Source organism: Balaenoptera physalus (assembly GCF_965194825.1).
Source record: "Balaenoptera physalus genome assembly, chromosome: 19".
NCBI lineage: Eukaryota > Metazoa > Chordata > Mammalia > Artiodactyla > Balaenopteridae > Balaenoptera > Balaenoptera physalus.
Window position 1 is genome coordinate 7,061,968 of NC_138900.1, and position 22,671 is coordinate 7,084,638.

Genomic DNA, 22,671 nt, shown 5'->3' on the forward strand with positions numbered 1-22,671 from the left:
GTTACAGCAGTCCCGGGGTCTAACACAACTCCAAATATTCAACATGCACATCATGAACTATAGTTCAGTGCTTGTTTAGATTCTTTAATCGGTAGAATTCACACACAATAAAAGGCTCAAATTCCAGGTGCACAAATCGACAAGCTTTGACAAATGTCCACATGGCCATCACCCAGTTTTGATTCCCTTTATATCACGTTCGGACGTCTGGTGTTTTGGGTTTGTTTCTATTGCCCGCCTGTCCCCTTCCAACCCCCCATAGAATGTAAGATCCTCCAGCGCTGGTATTCAATCCCCGTCATCCCCCAGATCCTGGGAAAGTGACAAATCCAATGTATTACATGATGAATCAAGTCTGAATGGAGGGGCTGGGTGACCCCACAGTGAGTGTCAGGGAAAGGTAATTTGGACCCCTCCCAAGAATCAGTGGGTCCGTCCACTGTAAGTTCTGGACTAGAATGAATTTCACTGTGTTTCTGAAGGGGAGAGACAGATCAGGGTAGAACTAAAATCCTGAACAAGAGTTCACTGAGGCCCCCGGGGGAACGTGCCAAGTCACGTTTCCCCACCCTTGTGCCCCCCCCTTACTGGGGCCCAGTGGTTGGGTCCTTTATGAGGCAGGCTTGTGGGGACAGGGGACCTTGAGGGTCAGTGGTCAGTGTAGGTGGAAAGCCTCAGAGGAAGGAGCCCCTGGGAGCCAGGCCCTCCACAGGCCATGGCGAGCGTGGTGGTGAAGACGATCTGGCAGTCCAAAGAGATCCATGAGGCCGGGGACCCCCCCGCGGGGGTCGAGAGTCGCTCCCAGCTGGTTCCCGAGGCTCCTGGGGGTGTGACCAGCCCAGTCAAAGGGATCGCGAAGAAAAAGAAGGCCGTGTCCTTCCACGGGTGGGTTTGTAGCACCCTGTCGGGGGCGGTCCCAGCGCCCAGCCCTTGCCTCTGACAGAGCACAAGTCCCCCTGTGGGTGCTGTTGGAAAGGGAGGAAAACAGGCAGCAGGGATGGAGGAGAAAGAAGAAAGCAGGCGGCGAGGTTGAAGTCAGAGAGAGTAGGGAATGTGCAGACAGGGAGGCGGGGGGGGGGGGCGCCGTACCCTGCTGGGGTGGCATCTTGACCCTCCTGCCTGTTTCTCCTCCCCAGGGTGGAGCCTCAGATGTCCCATGAGCCAATGCACTGGTGCCTGAACCTCAAACGGTCCTCAGCCTGCACCAATGTGTCCCTGCTCAACCTGGCCGCCATGGAGCCCACTGACTCCTCGGGGACAGACTCAACCGTGGAAGACAGCGGCCTGCTGGCATTGCCCGTGCCCATCCCACCCTGGGCTCCAGATGACCCAGACATCACAGAAATACTGGTGAGAGGGCCCTCGGCCGGGCTGGGGAATACGACGGTTCTCACCCTGGTGGTAGGCAAATACTGAGGATGGGTTTGGGGGGGTGTCTTCTTGATATGGAATGAGAGGGTTCTTGTCACCCTTTGAGGCCCTACAGTCAGCCATGAATCTGCTCCATCCAGAGTGAATGCTGCCTGCTGCCTGCGAGTTGGTCTTTTGTTCATTCAGTCACTTCCAAATGTCCTGGGTGAAGCTGGAGTCACAGATAGGAATCAGGCCAGGTCCCTGCCCCAGGAAAGCCCCCAGTCTGGTGGGAGTGACAGATACAGACTGGGGTGACAAATTCCATAATGGAGGTAACACTGGGGATCCCAGAAAAGGGCCCCTCAAACCAGGCTAGGGGTATCAGGGAAAACTTCTGGAGGAGGCAGTGTTGGAACTGGGCTTTGACGGATGAGCAGGAGTTCTCTGAGCAGACCACCTCAGACTGTGGGGAAAAACTGGGAGGTGAACAAGATCTAGGAGAATTTAGAGAATTCCTGACTAGAGCATAGAATGCTACAGCTTGGTCCTTTAACTCTCCCACCAACCTCCACCCCCTGCCAGGCTTCTCCTGGGTCAGACCCTGAACTTGGCTTGACATAGACACTGAGAATTACACTAACAATAATCACGGCCATAATGATACTAATAAGATTCACTAGCGGGAATTCCCTGGCGGTCCAGTGGTTAGGACTCCAAGCTTCCACTGCAGGGGACATGGGTTCAATCCCAGCTCAGGGAACTAAGATCCCGCATGTCACACGGCGTGGTCAAAAAAAAAAGATTCACTAGCATATACTGAGCACTTTCTGTGTTCCAGGAGCCTCACTGTCCTCATCTGTAAAATGGAGATGCATGTGTTTGTTCTTTCAAGAAATATTTCTTGAACACCTACAATGTGCCAGGCACTGCTCTAGGAACAGGAAATATAGCAGCACCCAAGACAGAGTTCTGGAGAGAATTGCACCCATCTCATGAGGTTGTCATGACAATGAAATGAAATTCATTCATGTAAAATGTTTAGCACAATAGTCAGCTGTATGCACGGAATAGTTGGTCATTATTTTTATCCTCATTTCACAGATGAAGATATTGAGGGACTAGAAGGTTAATTAGCATATCCAAAGTCATACGGCTTCTAAGTAGTGGAGCCGGGCTTAGGAGTCAGCACCTGCATTGCTGGGGGCAGTAGAGGTCACTGTGGGAGCCCTGAAGAAGAAGGCCTTGGCCCAGCCGACCATGGTCAAGGAAGGCTTTCTGGAAAAGGCAGCACACAAGCTGGATCTTGAAGATAAGGAAGGCAGAATACAGGGAAGGGTATTCCATGTAGCTGGAACAGCATATGCAAAAGGGCAGGAGTTGAAAAGAGCCTGGGGAACATGTCCTTGTGGCTAGATTGTGGTGTGTGGGAGAGGTGAGGCTGGCGGGGGTTGGGCACAGGACACAGAGGCTGAGAAATGTGGGCATTCTCCATTCTCTTGAGGACAATGGGGAGCCATTGAGGGTTCCTGGACAGGGGAGAGGAGCAACTCGGCATTTGGGCTCCATATCCATTTACTGAGCATCTACTATGTTCCAGGCACTGTGCTACATCCCTATGGTGGTGGGGGGGTGTCTCGTTTTCCCCTCTTAGAGGTTCTGCAAGGAAGATGAAAACAAAAATAAGTGAGGTAGAGAGAGGTGGAGTGACCCCATGCAAGGTTAGAGAGCTTGTAAGAAGCAGGGTCAGGACCAGAAGCTTAGCGAGTGTGATGCTTTCTTTCCCTAGAAGATGCCTCTGGCCCCGGGTGGGAGACGTTTGGAGGGGAGAGACTGGAGACAGGCAGGCCGGAGAGGAGGCCGGGCGAGGGTCCAGGGTAAGAGGACCAGGTGGAGAGAAGCCAGCAGGCAGAGAGAGAGAGTCCAGGTGGGATGGATGGCCTGGGAGGCATCCCCTCCCACCAGAACACTTTCCTCCCCTTCTCTTCCAGCATCGCTCAGGCAGCACTTGCAGAGGTCCGCCTCCCACTGGAGCTATTTCTGAGTCACATCCTCCAGAGGATTGTGATGCCTGAGAAAGAGCCCTGGGCGGCCAAGATCAAGGTCTGATGCAGCTGCGGCTCACTGTGGGGCTGCAGGGGAGAATCAGCCTCTATGGGGCTTCTCCATAAAATGGAAAAAGTACTGTCAGTCAACACCTTAGGGTATAGGCAGGAACCGTGAGGAGGTGGTCAGGAAGAACACAGGCTGACACACAGCATCTGAGCTGCATCGGGAGAGAAAGCTGGAGATGGGCAGAGAGGAGGGGGCGGAAGCCCAGAGAGAAAGCAGGACAGAGACCCAGAGAGAGCAGGATGGGGACCTGGGGAGGGGGACAGAGACAGAAAATCAGAGATAGAGGAGGGGGCCAGAGACCCAGAGAAGGAAGGAACGGACACCAGAGAGAGAGGTGGGACAGAGAACTAGAGAGGAAAGGAAGAGAACCCGGGAGCGATGGAGACCCTGGGTGAGAGAGTGATAATTCCCAGACTGGATGGAGGGTCAGCAGAAGAGTGGTGAAGCAGACAGCTTTGGCTCCTGGCTTGTTTTTTTTTTTTTTTTTTTTTTTGGCCGTGCTGTGCAGCACGTGGGATTTTAGTTCCCTGACCAGGAATCGAACCCAGGCCCCTGGCAGTGAGAGCATGGAGTCCTAACCATGGGACCACCAGGGAATTCCCTGGCTCCTGTCTTAAGCTCTGACATCTTTATGAGGCCAAAGGATGCAATTGAGGAGGTAGTATTGCTTTGGGGGAAGGTCAGTGCCTCCATGCGGAAATGGCCAGAGCAGGTGTTCTGAGCCCTGCTTGGAACTTGTCCTGCTGTCTACAGATTTCCCTGAGGCTGCTGTAGGGTCTTGGTGCTAAGCCCTTTCCTGGTAGGTCCTGTCGTGTTGTTTTTATGTTTAACGATGCTGACACTAATCACTGTGCTTGGCTTATGGATCCTATCATCTTCTTGACCTTTCCTCACCACCATCCAAGCAAGGTATTCTCATTCCCATTTGACAAGAAGGGAAACCGAGGCAGGCTCGGAGTGGGGAATTGGATTGCCCAGTTGCATGGCATGTGGACGGCCAAGGAGACGTTTATCCCCAGGTTTGGCTCCCCACCACCACCGTGCCATTCGCTTTTTTAGCCAAGGCTAGCAGCCTCTGCCTTCACCATTCCCGAAATCTGCTCTCAGTGAAGCTAAAACTCACCTCCAGTGACCCCAGCTGCACTTTCTCGTTTCCCAAGTATTGACCAAGGGCCTTTCTGGATTAGCCTGTGTTCCTCCCAACAGCAGCCCTGTGAAGGTCGTTATTAGTCCCTCCCCATTTTACAGGTAGGGAAACAGAGGCTTAGAGAGGTGAAGTCCCCTCCCTGAGGTCATACAGCTAGTAAGTGGAAGAACCGAGTTGACTCCAGAAGCTGCTCCCCTAGTTTCCCAGAGCAGCTACCTATGGGAAATCCAAGACCGTTGGGTCTTCAGTTTAAGAATATCACAGCTATTGCTGTGAAACAAATGATTCCCAACCTTAAAACAACAAACCTGGAGTGGCTTAATTGGGTGGTTCTGGCTTAGGGTCTCTCATGAGGTTGTAGTCAAGATTTTGGCAGGGGCTGCAGTCATCTGAAGGCTTGACTGGAGCTAGAGGTTGGGCTTCCAAGATGGCACATTCACATGGCTCTTGGTTGGAGGTCTCAGTTCCTTGCCACACGGGCCTCTCCATAGGTAGCTGTTTAGAACATGGCAACTATCATTCTCCAGAGTAAGAGTGAGCAAGAAGGAAGACATGGTTCCTCTTATGAACTCATTTCTTAAGTCACATACCATCACTTCTGCCTTTTTCTATTTACTAGGTATGAGTCACTAAGTCCAGCTGACACTCAAGTGACGGGAATAAGGCTCCACATTTTAAAAGAGCCTCAAAAAATGTGTGGGCATATTTTAAACCACCATGGTTTTGTGTGGGTTTTATTGCTTTTTAATTTTTTTTTTTTTGTAGGTGCCCTTCACCAGGATGAGGAAGTTCCCTTGTGCTTCTAGTTTGTTGAGTGTTTTTATCATGAAAGGGCATTGGATTTTGTCAAATGCCATTTCTCTATTCATTGACATGATTGTATTTTTCCCCCCGATATTTTACTAATATGGAATGTTACATGGGTTAATTTTCACGTTGAACCAATTTTGCATTCCTGGGATAAATCCTACTTGGCACGGTGTATAATCCTTTTTATATGCTGCTGGACTTGGTTTGCTAGTATTTTGTTGAAAATTTTGTGGCTTCTTTCAGAAGGAATATTGATCTGTAATTTTATTATCTGGTGATGTCTTTGGTTTTGGTATCAGGGTAACATGGGCCTCATAGAATGAGTTAGTTCCCTCCTCTTCTGTTTTGTTTGTTTTTTGTTTTTTTGGTGAAGGGTTTGAGATGAATTGGCAACAACTCCTTTTTAAATGATTGGTAGAATTCACCAGTGAAGCCATCTGGGGTTTTTTTTTGTTGGAAGTTTTAAAATTACTAACTCAACCTCTTTACTTATTACAGGTCTATTCAGATGTCCTAGCTCTTTTTGAGTTAGTGTTTTGCTAGGAATTTTTCCATTTCATCTAGGTTATCAAGTTTGATGACATACAATTGTTCATAGTGTTCCCTTGTAATCTTTTCTCTTTCCGTAAGATTGGTAGTAATGTCTCCTCTTTCCTTCCTGATTTTAGTAATATGAGTCTTCTTCCTCTTTCTCATGGTCAGCCTAGCTTAAAATTTGTCAATTTTGTTGACCTTTTCAAAAACCCAACTTCTGGTTTTGTTGATTTTTCTCTACTGTTTTCTATTCTCTATTTCATTTTTTTCCACTCTAATCTTTATTATTTCCTTCATTCTGCTAGCTTTGGGTTAAGCTGTCTCTTCTTTTTCTAGTTTCTTAAGGTGGAAGATTAGGTTACTGATTTTAAGTTCTTTTTTGATGTAGGTGTTTACAGCTCAAAATTTCCCTCAAAGTATTGCCTCTGCTGCATCCCACAAGTTTTGGTATGTTGTGTTTTCATTTTCCCTCATTCCTAAGTATAATTTCTCTTGTGATTTCTTCTTCTACCCATTGGCTGTCTATGAGTGTGTTGTTTAATTTCCATATATTTGTGAGTTTCTCAAATTTCTTTCTGCTATTGATTCCTGATTTCATTCTACTGAGGTCATTGAGGTCAGAAAACATACTTTGTTTTCAAATTCTTTTAAATTTATTGAGACTTGTTTTGTGACTTAATATATGGTCTGTTCTCGACTATATGAACAATGTTTAATTTCACTTGAGAAGAATGTGTATTCTTTTGTTGGGTGGAATGTTCTGTAGATGCCTGTTAGGTCTGGTTGGTTTATAGTGTTGTCCAAGTCTTCTATCTCCTTCTTGATCTACTCTCTAGTTGTTCAATCCATTCTTGAAAGTGAGGTATTGTAGTCTCCAACCATTACTGTTAAATTGTCAATTTCTCCCTTCAATTCTGTCAGTGTCTTTTTTTTCTTTTTGGCCATGCCATGGGGCTTGCAGATCTTAGTTCCCTGACCAGGGATTGAACCTGGGCCCTCAGCAGTGAAAGCACAGAGTCCTAACCACTGGACTGCCAGGGAATTCCCAATTCTATCAGTTTTTGATTCATGTGCTTTGAAACTCTATTAGGTACATATATATTTATGATTGTTACAATCCCCTCAATGACTTGACTCATAGTTTTGGCCAGTTTGGAGGGGTGGGATTTGGGGGTTTCTGACTCCACCATTTTGCTGATGTCACCTTAATACAATATTTCTTATCACACTTGTTCTCCAGAGCAGTTATGCAAGAAATGTGAAGTTGTTCCCATTTTTCAATGAAGGAAGCTTGTTCTCTCTTTTCTCTTTGTGTATTAGTTCAGCAGCTGTGAAAGAAACCAAAATATCTGGTTGAAGCAGGATAGTTTGTTGCTCACATAAATGTCTCAAGTACAGCAGGTCTCTTCAAATGCAGTAGGTTAGAGGCTCCAGTGTTCTGGGGGCTCAGCTATTAAGTCACAAGTTTGGCTGCTGTAACAAAAAGGCACAAAGTAGCATAAACAAGACGGAAAATGTTCTCTTGGTCACGTGTATAGAAGTATTCATAAGTGGTTGGAATTGAGTATGGCGGCATCACAGGGTTGAGGATTCAGTCTTCTTTTATACTGTGTCCTCCATCTCATGGTCCAAGTTGGCTGCTCTTGCTTTAGCCATCAACATTGTAGGGAGAGAGAAAGGGAGGTGTGCTCCCTACTTTCCTTTATTAAAGGCATGACTTGGAAATTGCCTACATCATTTCCACTCATATTCCATTGGCCAGAACTTAGTCACATGGCCACACCTGGCTGTAAGGGCACCTGGGAATTGTAGTCTTTGGCTGAGCAGTGATGTACCAGGCTAACTCTTTCATAAATGTGGAAATGGGAGGGTGGAGATCCTGTCACGTGCATCCCTCCTGAGCCAGTTTGTTTGACAAGAGTCACAAAGCATTTTATGGTGACATAAGGTAGCAATGAACAGAGGCCATATGGCATCATGGTTTGAAACAAAGGCTCTGAGCATAAATTCTGACAAGGCCACCTCCTGTCTCATGTACCCAGGAGTACAAGGGACATCACCTCTCTGGGCCTCATTTGCCTCACTTGCAAAATGGGGCAAATAATCTCAAGAGGTGTGGTTGTGAAGAATAAAAAGGAAAATGTGGGTAAGGGCTTGGCTTGGTGCATAGTGAGTGCTTATATCTGGAAAGTGGGTTATCTTTAGAATTCTCCACTGCCTGGAGAGAAAGACAAGGCATGTGTTTTAACAGTTCATCTTATTTATGTCTGTGGACCCCAAAGGCACTTATCTCAGGTTAAGACCATCCTCCTTCTCCCACATGTCTGAGCTTCCCACTCCCAACTCCCTCCTGGATCCTACTTATTTTTCTTGCTATCCGCTAAGCAGAAAACAAGGCTGCCCCCTGGTTTTTCTTGTTTTTTTTGGTTTTTAATTTATTTATTTTTATTTTTGGCTGTGTTCGGTCTTCATTTCTGTGCGAGGGCTTTCTCTAGTTGCGGCGAGCAGGGGCCACTCTTCATCGTGGTGCGCGGGCCTCTCACTGTCACGGCCTCTTTTGTTGCAGAGCACAAGCTCCAGACGTGCAGGCTCAGTAGTTGTGGCTCACGGGCCCAGTTGCTCCGCAGCATGTGGGATCTTCCCAGACCAGGGCTCGAACCCGTGTCCCCTGCATTAGCAGGCAGATTCTCAACCACTGCGCCACCAGGGAAGCCCCTGCCCCCTGGTTTTATACCAAGAATCAAAGAGGCGCAGCCCTGGCCCCAAATTCCACAGCTATTCCAGGGCAGAATCAAGGTGTAAAGCTAGTTCTAGACTTTCTCTTGGGGTTGGGGTTTGCTCCCATGCACCCACTGACCCACCTGTCTCCCGTTCTTCCCCAGAGTTGGGTTAACAATGGATTGGTCCACGCCAAAGATTCCATCACCAGCTTGAAGGAAAAGACCACCCGGGTTAACCAGCACGTGCAGACGCTGCAGGTCGTGAGGACCACCCGCCCCCTCCCGCAACATCTCCTCTTCCTCCAGGGTCACGTTGCCCTCTTAGAGCTAACCTCCAACTCAATGCACCCATAGCCCAGTTGGGGAGACTTAGGCTCAGGAGGGAAAGGAAGCTTCCCGCTTCTCCTCCCCACGGGTTGTCTCCTTGAGACCCCGGCTAACCCCTCCTCCCTTCCATGCTCCAGAGTGAGTGTTCTGTGCTGAGTGAGAATCTAGAGAGAAGGCGGCAAGAGGCGGAAGAACTAGAAGGGTACTGTAGTCAACTCAAGGTGAGCTGCTGTGGGGCAGGAGCGGGGCGGGAGTAGGAAGCGGAAGTAGGAAGAGGGTGAGAGGAAGTGGGGAGGAATGGAGTGGTGGACAGGAGAGAGGTGGGGTGAAGTGGAAAAGGAGCATGGGAGAGGTCCGAGGAAGAACCATTTCTTTAGCCAAGGGAACCGAGCCGGGAAAGGGCAGACCAATAACCAGAAGGCAGACCTTGCGGAAGGAGGGGGCGTGCCTTAAACGCGGGGGGTGGAAGCTGTATGGAAAATAGCGAGGGTAACGGCTGGGAGGAGGAACTGGAATGGGAAAGCAGGGCCCCCGTCCTGGTGTCCTGACCCAGGAAAACTGCTGGAAGGTGACCCGGTCGGTGGAAGATGCTGAAATAAAAACCAACGTCCTGAAGCAGAACTCTGCCCTGCTGGAGGTAAGGGGGAGGGGTCTAAGGGCTTGAGGAAGGTACTCAAGTAACCGAGGTACCTGAGGTAGACTTCAGGTGGGACTTCCCGCCCTGCCACCACCACCACCACCACCACACTGCCCCTTCATGTTCATGGTCATACTTTTCCATGCACAGTCATATTCAAGTCCCGGAGAGAGAGATTCGTATCGGACTTGAAGTGGGAATGCCTGTCCTGCCCACATACCCACTCATTTCCCACCAAAATGTTGGAAAAGCTTCAGCTGTTCTTCCTAAACAGGAGGGACTGGAATTGGATACCTTCGAGGATTAGAGTGAGGGTGGAGGGCTAGATGGAGACACAGAGGCAGGCATTCAGTCCAAGGTGAGTTGGACTCCAGCTGGGCTTCGAATGGGGCATCCCTCCCTAGTAACAGCAAGCGGGAGTCCATTAAGACTTCAGGTGGGACTTCCCGATATCCCGTCCCCACATCCATTCACTTTCTAGCCTCAGGAATTTACTGGGCGGATTTGGGGTGGAGGGGGTGGTAGTGGTGGGAGGCAAGGGGCCGGACGCAGTAACCCTGCCCTCCTTCCCCACCCAGGAGAAGCTGCGCTACCTCCAGATGCAGGATGAGACGCCCAGGAGGCAGGAGGCTGAGCTGCAGGAGCTGGAGCAGAAGCTGGAGGCTGGCCTCTCCCGCCACGGCCTGGGCCTCGCCACCCAGCCCTCAGGCTGCTCCAGCCCGCCGGGGAGCCCCGACGAACCCCCGCGACGGCGAGGCGTGGCCCCAGGCGGCTGGGGAATGGGGCCCCGGGCAGGGGAGGGCCCCGTCGTGAGCGAGCAGGAGTTGCAGAAGGTCTCTGCCGCCCTTGATGAGCTGAGGTGAGTGGGATCCTGGGATGGGCCCAGGGGGTGGAGCCTCGAAGAGGAGTGTTCTGGGGGCGGTGACCCGGAAGGGCAGGACTTCGAAGAACCGAGTTTTGAAGATAGGGCAGGTGGCAGGGAGGTCCGCGTCGGGTGAAAATGAGGTGGGCGGGTTTTGGGACGTGGCAGGTCTTTGGAGGCTCCAACTCCCGGGGGACAGGGTTGGCGCGAGCGGTATCTTGAGGAGGCAGTGTCTGGAGGAGCTGATGTGGGGCTGGGAGGCAGGCCGAGAGAAGGCCAGGATACCTGATAAGGGGATAGAGGCAGGGTTCTGCAGGACAGGAGAGGATCCCAATAAATGAACAGGACAGGAGAATTCGGGGACAGGGTGGGTCCGGAGCCACGGGCGTGGTCTTGGCGGGGCGCGGCGGACGGGGGCGTGTCCAAACCTAGCCCTGACGCGTTCCTTACCTCTACGCCTACAGGAGGGAGGTGTCCTCACTGACCGCCCGGTGGCATCAGGAGGAGGGGGCCGTGCAGGAGGCCCTACGGCTGCTCGGGGGCCTGGGCGGCAGGCTCGACGGCTTCCTGGGCCAGTGGGAGCGGGCGCAGCGCGAGCAGGCTCAGGCCGCGCGGGGCCTGCAAGAGCTGCGGGGCCGGACGGACGAGCTGTACACCATGTAAGGGCCCAGATGCGCGCACGGGGCGGGGACGTGGGAGGGCGGAGCCTTGAGGGAAAGGGGTGGGCCAATCAGCTGGAGCCAATCGGGTGGGAGCGCATATACTGACAGGTGGAAGCCCCAATTAGAGAGTAGGGAGGGGCGTGTTATACCTAAGAAGGACTGAGGGGCGGAGCCACTTAGAGAAGAGGTGAGTTCCACACCTTAAAAGCAAGGGACGGAGCCAAGTAGGAACAGGGGAAACCAGTTAGAGAACAGGGAGGTACATTCCCGACAATAAAACGCAAAAGGAGGTACCAATCAGAGCAGAGGGGGCAAGGCAGAGCGGGGTATTGCAAACTGGATGGAGACAGAGGTGCTGGGCTAATTTTGGGTGGAGCCTTGCTGGGACTACAGGTTTCCCTGCCATCCAAAAGTAGAGCAGTTCCTGTGAAACCTTCTGTAAGCCAAAATAGCATAAAGCGAAGAAGCAATTACCTTAGAATACATCTTGCTAACAGATGCACAAAATAAATTGAGATAAAGCACAGGTGCCCATAGACAACACAATTCAAAGCTATGGTGGCTTGGTGCTGAGATACTGAGTGTAGTTCTCAGAGAAGGGGCTTGGTGGCGCCACTCTCGCTGCTTGGAGTGTGTCCTGCTTCGGTAACAGCTTGCTACAAAACAAATGCTTTGCGCTTTTTTTCATAAAAGGGAAAATCCTCTTCGGACTTCTTTTGGTTAGTGAAAACAGGTACTAATGTAGGCCTTTTGTAAAAATGAAGTGGGGTAAAGCGAACTTTCAAAAACCGGAGGATGCCTGTATACTGTTGGAGAGGCGACCTCACTGTACTGCTTACTCTCACACCGCAGGGTGGAGCGGTCAGCAGTGTCTGTGGCTTCACTGAGGAGCGAACTGGAGGCGCTGGGCCCAGTGAAACCGATTCTGGAGGAGCTTGGGCGGCAATATCAGAGCTCTCGTAGAGGGTCTGACCTCTCTATGAACCTGGATCGGGCTCCCCAAGGCTCCTGTGCCCGCTGTGCCAGGTAAGGGGGCAGCGCCTGGCTCCAGGTGCATTCTGCATCGTATTGAGGACCAAGCATTAAAGGAGATGAGACTTTAGCAAGAGTGGAGAGGGAAATTCACTGTGGGAGACAGGGCATCCCCACGTATTGTAGGATGGGCCAGTCTCGCGGCATTATGGGAGTCACATTTCTTCCCTCCCCACAAGGTGAAGTCAGTGTCTTGTGGAACGCAAGAAAGACTTGTTATGTTTCGAGCATCTTGGATTTCCAGTGCATTGTGGGAAGGCTGGGCAGTGGTACTGGGTGGGAGGCCGGTTTTCTCAGTGCATCGTAGGAAAATGAGACCTTGGGGTGTTGGAAGCCGACAGATACCATGCTTGATCTGTATTGGGAAGGGTGCAGGGCACTTCCAAAACAACATGGGATCGGTTTTAACTAGTGCATTGTGGGAAATGTGAGTTTCTGATGAACCGAGGACCGTGTGGTGGAAATCCCCAGGCACTGTGGTAACTCCCCACGCTGTGGAAACCAGAGCATACCGGATGAACTATAGTTTGGGCCCAGTGCATGGTGGGAAGGTTGCCTGGGTGCATAGTGGAAACGGGACCTGGGTGGAGGCTGGGCAGATGGGCATGGTGTATCCTGGGAATGGAGTTGGTCCAAGGCCTCTTTCACCTGGTGACTACCCCTCCCCCAGCCAGGGACAGCAGTTGTCCACGGAGTCCTTGCAGCAGCTGCTGGAGCGAGCGCTGACCCCGCTAGTGGACGAGGTGAAGCAGAGGGGCCTGGCTCCTGCCTGCCCCAGCTGCCAGAGGCTGCACAAGAAGATTCTGGTACCAAGGACCATGGGCCACCATGCCCCACTTTTTGGTCAGGGCAGGGCGGGGGAGCCCCAGGCACAAGGATACTGCTGGTGTGTGGCAGGATGGGAAGGATGAGCTGTGGGCAGCAGGTGTTGGGGGAACACTTGGCTCTAATACGTCGGGACGGGGTGAGAGGGGAGCTGTTTGGTGTTTAGTGAGTCATAGGTCAATCATTATGGAAGCTTGGGTGATGGATATGGGCCCAAAGCATGATGGGACATGGATCTGGTGCACTGTGGGACAGAGGAGACAAACACCAGTCTATAGCTTCATGGAATATAAGCCTGATTTTCTATGAGCCTTAAGAGAGGCAGTGCATTATATGGGATCACTGAGATCAGACAGGGGACCCAGCGAGTAGCAGGTCACAGTAAGCTAATGCATTATGGGAAATGGAACCGCAGCTCTTCGTGAGGCATTGCACACAGACTCAGGACCAATAACTGATGGAACTTGAGGCTGGTGTATATTCTGAAATATAGAGATCTAGTATATTATGGGATATTGGCCTAATGTATGATGGGATATGAGTTGTAGTGGGTGAAACAGACAAATGAGGCAGTAACGGACAGTCATGTGGCAGACCTAGAGGACTAAGACATGATAGGACATGGGGGCTGGTACATTGTGGGATATAGGGAACCAGAGCACTGAGGACTATTATTGTGACCGAGAGGCTGGCCTAATAGATAGGATGTGGGGGTCACATCCCATAATGTGAATTATGGGATGTAGATGATCACCATGTGATGGGATACCGGGGCCCAGACATCAAATGCATGATGGCTCATGGGCATTAGGGGACAATGTGATAGATGCTGATTTAGTGCTTACAGGGACAAAGAAGTCCAGTGCAATAGGGGACAGACAGTGGGACAGACACAAGTCTAGTGCACAATGGGACTTGGGAGGCCCAGTGCACCGTGGGATGCTGGGGTCAGCCTCAGGCTCAAGGCATGATGGGATACTCTGGGGGAGGAATGCGGGCCCTAGGGGACCCTGCCCCTTGCCCTCCGCGATCCAGATCCCCCTCCACTCCCAGCCCGGTCCAGCAAGCCCAGCAGCACCTACACTCCTCTCCCCAGGAGCTGGAGCGCCAGGCCTTGGCCAAACATGTCAGGGCAGAGGCCCTGAGCTCCACCCTTCGGCTGGCCCAAGACGAAGCCTTGCGGGCCAAGAACCTGCTGCTGACGGACAAGATGAAGCCGGAGTGAGGAAGGAGGCTGAGGGCATGGGAGGAGGGTGAGGTCTTGGGGAAAGGGCTTGAGTTACCCCCGGCTTCCACACCAGCCCCGAGGCATCGGGCCTCCCGAGCACTAACTGCCCACCCTCTCGTTACAGGGAGAAGGTGGCCGCTCTGGACTATCTACACTTGAAGATGTGCTCCCTCCACGATCAACTCAGCAACCTACCACTTGAGGGGTCCACGGGGACAATGGGGGGAGGGGGTGGTGGGGGAAATCCCCCAAAACGTGGGGGCCCAACCCCTGAGCAATAAATGGCCCCTCATGCTGGCATGAATTCCATCTCCTTTTTGGCACCAAAAGAGGGCTAGTAAAATTGCACACACACCGTGCACCAGCCTCTGTGCTCACTATGACTTGATCCTCAGCCAACAGGGTGTCGATGGTGGTACAGTTCTTTAATTTCTTGGGGTTTTTTTTGTTTTTTAATATTTATTTATTTGTTTACTTTTTTTATTTGGCTGCACCGGATCTTAATTGCTGCTCACAGGATCTTTTAGTTGTGGCATGTGGGATCTTCGTTGTGGCATGCGGGATCTAGTTCCCTGACCAGGGATCGAACCCAGGCCCCCTGCATTGGGAGCTCAGAGTCTTAACCACTGGACCACCAGGGAAGTCCAGTACAGTTCTTTGAAAAGGAGGCAGAGGGTAGAAATAAGGTTCTGTGGTGCAGTTGGAGCCTGTCAAGCCAACATTTTTTAGGATGACTTTTACTAGATAATGATATTGTCTACCACTGTGTAAAAAAAGTACCCTCCCCTCCAAAAAACTTAGCTGCTTATAACATATTATCTCACATAATTCCTGAGGGTCAGGAATCTGGGAGTGGCGTAGCTAGATGGTACTGGCTCAGGGTCCTCATGAGTTTGCAGTCAGGATGTCAGCTGGGGCTGCTGTCACCTGAAGGCTTGCCTGGGGCTGGATGTTACACTTCCAAGATGGCGCATTCACATGGCGTTTGGCTGCAGGCCTCAGTTTCTCATGGCAGCTAACTTCCCCCAGGGCAAGCAGTCTAAGAACAAGCAGGAAGCTAAGGTGCCTTTAATGACCTAGTCTTTGAAGTTGCACACCATCATTTTCTCTTTTTATATTGACTAGAACTGAGTCACTAAGTCCAGATCATACTCACATGGTGTGTCAAAGAATTTGCAGACATATTTTGAAGAGAATGTCAATTTGTGGAGATATTTTAAACCACCACACTAATACTATTTTTAAATGTACAGTTGAAATATAATATAAACAGAAAAGTTCACAAGTTAAAAGTGAACAGCTTGGACTTCCCTGGTGGCGCAGTGGTTAAGAATCTGCCTGCCAATGCAGGGGACACGGGTTCAAGCCCTGGTCGGGGAAGATCCCACATGCCACGGAGCAACTAAGCCCGTGCGCCACGACTACTGAGCCTGTGCTCTAGAGCCCACAAGCCACAACTACTGAGCCCGTGTGCCACAACTACTGAAGCCCGCGGGCCTAGAGCCTGTGCTCCGCAACAAGAGAAGCCACCGCAATGAGAAGCCTGTGCGCAGCAACAAAGACCAAATGCAGCCCAAAATAAATTTTTTTAAAAAGCCAGTCGTTTAAAAAAAAGTGAACAGCTCAATGAATTATCATGAAATGGACGTGTTTGTGTAACCACCACCGAGATTTAGAAACTACACCTGACCAGCATTCTCTGAATCTCAATCAGTACCCTTTCCTTCTACCCCAAAGGTAACCCCTATTCTTCTAACACCATTGCAATAAGGTAAGAAAAGAGAGACTATAGGATAGGAAAGGAAGAAAACTATAATTATTCTGAGATGGCATAACTGTACATATAATCATAGAGAATCCAATAGAATCTATAAATTACTAAAAATCAGTGAGCTTAGCAAGGAAGCTGAATAAAAGGTGACATAAAAAAATTATCTCTGTATGCCAGTGATGAAAGTTTAGAAAATGAAAAACTTTCAAAGGCGCTAGTTCTAAGTAGCATAAAACTAAAAAATGTCTAGGAATCCAACAAAAGATAAGTTATGATCTCTACATCAAACTTTAAAATATTATTGCGAGAAGTTAAAGACCTTAACAAATGGGGAGTTATACCATATTCATGGTTTATAAGATATCATTATAAAGATGTTACTTCTCTCCAATTGATTTATAGATTCGAAGATAGCAGATACGAGATTTATTAATGTGGTTTTGTTTGTACCAACATGACAATGGGAACTGTGGGATCTAAAATCTCTCAGAGGATGAATAATTATTCTCATTTTATATAGTGCTGTGGACTCTATGTGTCCCTCAAAATTCATATGTTCAAGCCCTAATCCCCAATGTGGTGGTATTTAGAGATGGGGCCGTTGGGAGGTAATCAGATGAGGTCATGAGGGTGGAGCCTCATGATGGGATTAGTGCCTTTTTAAGAAGAGACAATCTCTCTCCCTACCATATGAGGATACAGCAAGAAGGCAGCCATCTGCAAACAAGGAAGCAAGCTTTTCACCAGGCACTAAATCTGCCAGCACTTTGCCCCGGGATTTCCCAGCCTCCAGAACTGTGAGAAATAAATTGTTTAAACTACCCAGTCTCTGGAATTTTGTTATAGCAGCCTGAACTGAGGAAGCTACAGAGGAGGAACTAGGTCCAGAGAGGATAAATTATTTACACAAGGATACATAGTTAGTGGGTGAAAGAACCAGAATTACAACACATTTTATATTCCTCCTAGAGACAATGTATTCTAGGAATAACTGTAATCCCATTTTCCCCCTACATAGATATCATTTCTTTGAAGTTCAAGCAGATGAACACCTAATCCCAGAATCCCATTTTGGGGATCTGTTTCCTGAGGTCACTCTTGGCACCAAGAACCACAGCAGTCAAGACTCAACTGAGGGACTTCCCTGGCAGTCCAGTGGTTAAGACTCCATGCTTCCACTGCAGGGGGCACAGGTTAGATCCCTGGTCGTGGAACTAAGATCCTGCAATCCACATGGCGCAGCCAAAAAATAGAAAATTTTAAAAATGAAAAAAAAGGTGGGCTTCCCTGGTGGCGCAGTGGTTGAGAATCTGCCTGCTAATGCAGGGGACACGGGTTCAAGCTCTGGTCTGGGAAGATCCCACATGCTGCGGAGCAACTAGGCCCGTGAGCCACAACTACTGAGCCTGCGCGTCTGGAGCCTGTGCTCCGCAACAAGAGAGGCCGCGATAGTGAGAGGCCCGCGCACCGCGATGAAGAGTGGCCCCGCTTGCCGCAACTAGAGAAAGCCCTCGCACAGAAACGAAGACCCAACACAGCCAAAAATAAATAAATAAATTAATTAATTAAAAAAAAAAAAGAATTATGAAAACTAAACACTTGGATGAGAGGCTCACTGAAGATGGAACTCAGACCACGAGGAGGAGGGGATTGTTCAGATGGTGCAGGTGTATCTGACCTCAGAGGACCACCAGGGACTAGGACCTTCCTTGGAAGCACCCTGAAATGGTGCTGGCATCTGTGAGGGTGTGCAAGATTTGGAAAAACTGCAAACTAGATTTAGCAGCTGCTACAGGAAGGAACTGCCTCAGCTGGGGTAAAGAAGCTGTGCTGGGTGATGCTGATGAGAACAAGAAACTGACAGGAAATAAGCAGAGAGCAAACCGGAAGAGCCCAGTCCCATTGCTTCCTCCAGGCTTCTTCAGTCCCTTTGGCGCCCCCTGTTGGCAGAGTCGAACACAGCCAGTCGGCAAAGAAGAAGTGCGGTTTGCAGAGTCCCAGAGTCCCAGATTCACAAGGGAATGAATTTGAAACCAAGAGATAATAGCTTAATAACTGTGCCCACATAACTGTAGTGTGTGCCAAGGACCAGCGGCTATGAGTAATCCAATTCCGTACCCCTGAGGCCCAAATATATCTTTTAAAGCATGCTTGAATACCTGAGAGTAATTATTTTCCTGGATAGCTAGTCTGAATGTTGTGCTGATGCTAATTCTATCCAAGTTCCATTGTGGTTTTAACGCAAATTCAATCAAAATCCCAATGAGATTATTTTTTAAAGAATTTGATCCAATTATTCTGAAGGTTTTCTGAAGAAATAAGATGAGAGAAGCAAAGTTTTTTTTTTTCTACAGAAGAGTAATAAGATGGGTCTAAAGCCAATATATTAAAATATAAGGTAACGCTAATCATGTGGTTCTGAAGGAAGATTAAAAAGATGATAAAATGGACTTCCCTGGTGGCGCAGTGGTTAAGGCTCCGCCTGCCAAGGCGGGGGACACGGGTTCAAGCCCTGGTCAGGAAGATCCCACATGTTGCAGAGCAACTAAGCCCGTGCGCCACAACTACTGAGCCTGCGCTCTAGAGCTCATGAGCCACAACTGCTGAAGCCCGTGCACCTAAAGCCTGTGCGCCACAACAAGAGAAGCCACCGCAATGAGAAGCCTGTGCACCACAGCAAAGAGTAGCCTCCGCTCGCCGCAACTAGAGAAAGCCCACGTGCAGCAATGAAGACCCAATGTGGCCAAAAATAAAAAATATAAGTAAAGAAATTTTAAAAATATTAAAAAAGATAAATATTAAAATTTCATACACAATAACATCTGACAAATATGTTATTATAAAGCAACAAAGAATAGTGAAATTATTCAAAATATTATTGGGGGGGGGTGAAAGTTTTTTTCCTCCCCTGACATCAAATAGTTTTTCCACACTAACTAATTCTCTGATTCTCCAACACCAGCTAGGTGTCTAGCAACTCAATTCAATTCTGACACTAACCCTCCAGAGTTAGCCCGGACCCCGCAGGTTAAGACCTCAGATGCTGGCTGCAAATGGGGTGCCCAGTGTTCCCCCACTGCTGCCCAGCCAACTACAAATTCAGGAGTTCCCATGATCCATGCCTCTCAGGTTCAATAATTTGCTAGAAGAACTCACAAAATTCAGGAAAGCACTTCAGTTACTATTACTGGCTTATTATAAAGAATACAACCCAGGAAGGGTCAAAGGGGAAAGACGCATAGATAGGGCGAAGCATGGGGGAAGAGATGCAGAGCTTCCGTGCCCCCTCTGGGCATGCCACCCTCCCAGCACCTCCATATGTTCACCAACTGAGAAGCTCAACAATTCAGGGGTTTTATGAAGGTTCCATTACCTAGACATGATTGAGTCAATCACTGGCCATTGGTGATTGAACTCAATCTCCAGTCCCTCTCCCATCACCAAGAGGCCAGAAGGTGGGGCTGACAATCCCAATACTCTAATCACTGCTTGGTCTTTTTGGAGACCAGGCCCCCTCCTGAAGCTACCTAGAGGCCCCTCAGCCAAGAGCCATCTCACCAGCATACCAAAAACACTTTTATCACTCAGAGACATTCCAAGGAATATTGTCTTTTAGGAATTTTTAGGACCTCTGTGGCAATGAAGGGGCAAAATACACCACTTTGGCATAAGGATTATTTTGAACTGGAGGCAAATGAGAATCAACAGATGCAGAAAGAAGCCTTCTCAGAGCTACTCTTATCTGACTAAAAGCAGAAATTTCTGAGAAATGAAGACTTTCATAAATCCCCCTCCCAGGGAAGTTTTTAAAAATTAATTAATTAATTTTTTGGCTGCGTTGGGTCTTCGTTGCGGTGCGCGGGCTTTCTCTAGTTGCGGCAAGCGGGGGCTACTCTTCGTTGCGGTTTGCGGGCTTCTCCTTGTGGTGGCTTCTCTTGTTGGGGAGCATGGGTTCTAGGCACGCAGGCTTCAGTAATTGTGGCTCGTGGGCTCTAGAGCACGGGCCCAGTAGTTGTGGCGCTCGGGCTTAGTTGCTCCGCGGCATGTGGGATCTTCCCGGACCAGGGCTCGAACCCGTGTCCCCTGCATTGGCAGATGGATTTTTAACCACTGCACCACCAGGGAGGTCCCCCCAGGGCAGTTTTATGACCATGAAGAATATGGAAAGTTGACACCAAGATGGGTCTTATCTTCCATTAGTTTTGCCCATATATATATCCTAGTCACTTTCCCACAACTTATCACCCCTAGTCTAAAACATTTTCTTTTGTCACATAGCATCTCCACAATTTATTGTTCTTTGTTAAAAAGGTATATAAGCTCTCAGTCCTATCCACTTCTTTGGGTCTTCACTTTTCTATGAAGGCCTCCATATGCATACTTAATATTAAAACTTTTTCCCTGTTACTCTCTCTTTATCAGTCTAATTTGCAGGGCCCCATGTACTGAACATAAGAGGGTAGAGGAAAAAAAGGTGTTGTGTTTTTTTCCCTCTCCTACACCAGGCATTAACGACAAAGACCAAATACTTTTTATCAAACCACAGTGTTATTGCTTAAAATATATAAAATTTAGATCCTTTTCTGATATATTACTGTAAAATAAATTCCAAATAGATCTTAGGAAAAATAGAAGAAAATTGAAATGAACTTATTTGAGTAAGCCCTCTTGGGGTAGATCTGTGAAACTCATCAAACTTTTCCCCTGAAAAGTGTTATTCCATGTTATAAATTGAATTGTGTCCCCCCAAAAATATATTTTGGTGTCCTAACCCCTACCCCCGTATCTCAGAATGTGACTGAATGGGAAGACAGAGTCTTTACAAAGGTAATCAAGTTAAAATCAGGTAGGGACTTCCCTGGTGGTGCAGTGGTTAAGAATCTGCCTGCCAGTTCAGGGGACACGGGTTCGATCCCTGGTCTGGGAAGATCCCACATGCCGCTGAGCAGCTAAGCCGGTGCACCACAACTACTGAGCCTGCGCTCTAGAGCCTGCGAGCCACAACTACTGAGCCCACGTGCCACAACTACTGAAGCCCGCGCGCCTAGAGCCCGTGCTCCACAACAAGAGAAGCCATCGCAAGGAGAAGTCTGCAAACCGCAACGAAGAGTAGCCCCTGCTTGCTGCAACTAGAGAAAGCTCGCGTGCAGCAATGAAGGCTCAACGCAGCCAAAAATAAATAAATAAAAATTTTTTAAAAAGTGAGGTAATGAGAATGGGCCCTAATCCATTATGACTGGTGTCCTTATAATAAAAGGGGAAGTTTGGACAAAGACACACAGGGAGAATGCCATGTGGACATAAAGGCAGAGATTGATTGGGGTGATGCTTCTACAAATCAAGGAACACCAAAAGTTGCCAGACAGCCACCAGAAGCTAGGAGAGAGGCCTGGAACAGACTCACCCTCACAGCCCCCGGAAGGCACCAACCTTGCCTTTACCCTGATCTTGGACTTCTGGACTCCAGAACTGTGAGATGATCAAGGCCTATTGTTTAAGCCGCCCAGTGTGTAGTATTTTGCTACAAAAGCCCCAGGAAACTAATATACTCCCCTGCCCCTGGCAGTAAGCCCTCGTGGCAATGTTTACAAGTTAGTCAAAATTTAAGGGAAGGTAACAGAAGCTACCCTAGTTCTTTTAAGCAGAATAGATTGAATACAAGGAAATAAAGACAGAAACTGTCAGGAAGGGTTGTAGGAGAGGACCCTGGGCTACATCTCTGGGAAAGTCTCTCAGAACAGCACTGCCAAAGCACCCTTACAGGGTAGCTATTATCTCCTACAATCGTGAAAGCAGGAACTAGGGAGCTCCCACACCCCAGCCCACAGCATGTGGCTGCAGGAGCATAATAACACAGACATAACTGCTGGGGTAGTCAGTTTCATTAGCGGCTCAATGAGCCATAAATCCTAGTGTTCATACTCTCTGTAGGTCCCTCCCTTTCAGTCTGGCCTAGTGACGTGTTTTAACCAGAAGAATACAGTGGAAATGATGCTAGGATGGTTCTAGACCTAAGCTTAAGAAGGCCTGGCTCCTCCATTTTTGTATCCTGGGGAACCTTGGGCTGCCATAGAACAAGTCAGGCTGCCCTGTTGGAGAGAAGCTTGTGAAATAGACCCCACAGAGAGAGAGAGTCCTGCTATCCCATTTCCCAGCTGACACTTCAGCTTGATGCAGTGACCAATGCCCAACGACCACAGCAAGGCCAGTGAGTCCAACTCAATCCAGGCATGAGCAAATGCAATGGCTGGCTTTTAAAACTGTGGCAAAAGACATGGAAACAACTTAAATGTCCATCAACAGATGAATGGATAAATAAGATGTGGCATATATATACACAATGGAATACTACTCAGCCATAAAAAAGAATGAAATAATGCCATTTGCAGCAACATGGATGGACCTGGAGATTATCATACTAAGTGAAGTAAGCCAGAAAGAGAAAGACAAATACCGTATGATATTACTTATATATGGAATCTAAAATACAACACAAATCAACACGACTGTGAAACAAAACCAGACTCACAGATACAGAGAACAGACTTGTGGTTGCCAAGGGGGCGGGTAGCGGAGGGAAGGATTGGGCGTTTGGGATTAGCAGATGAAAACTATTATATATAGGATGGATAAACAACAAGGTCCTGCTGT

At 48.8% G+C, this 22,671-nt stretch overlaps 1 protein-coding gene and 1 long non-coding RNA gene across 5 annotated transcripts; one reads left to right on the top strand and one right to left on the bottom strand.

Moving 5' to 3' along the window:
* The first annotated feature begins 672 nt into the window (after nucleotides 1-672).
* TSKS (testis specific serine kinase substrate) lies at nucleotides 673-17,616 on the top strand. 2 transcript variants are annotated; one of them, XM_082436030.1, is made up of 11 exons: nucleotides 673-885; nucleotides 1,137-1,350; nucleotides 8,839-8,934; nucleotides 9,141-9,224; nucleotides 9,530-9,640; nucleotides 10,219-10,499; nucleotides 10,967-11,161; nucleotides 12,017-12,190; nucleotides 12,867-13,002; nucleotides 14,118-14,242; nucleotides 14,374-17,616. In XM_082436030.1, exons 1-11 carry the CDS (start codon nucleotides 716-718, stop codon nucleotides 14,528-14,530), a joined length of 1,743 nt encoding a protein of 580 aa, XP_082292156.1. In that variant the 5' UTR covers nucleotides 673-715; the 3' UTR covers nucleotides 14,531-17,616. The 2 variants fall into 2 exon arrangements, with proteins under 2 accessions (XP_082292156.1, XP_082292157.1); XM_082436031.1 differs by having other exon boundaries at nucleotides 9,557-9,640; nucleotides 14,075-14,242.
* Nucleotides 7,441-10,361, bottom strand: LOC309648011. Of its 3 annotated transcripts, none has more exons than XR_014256423.1 (5): nucleotides 10,234-10,361; nucleotides 9,935-10,040; nucleotides 9,452-9,593; nucleotides 8,818-8,885; nucleotides 7,441-8,624 (listed from the first exon to the last, which is right to left on the bottom strand). It is a non-coding gene; the product is annotated as an uncharacterized lncRNA (long non-coding RNA). The 3 variants fall into 3 exon arrangements; XR_014256424.1 differs by having other exon boundaries at nucleotides 9,430-9,593; XR_014256422.1 differs by lacking the exon at nucleotides 9,452-9,593.
* Nucleotides 17,617-22,671: the final 5,055 nt, after the last annotated feature.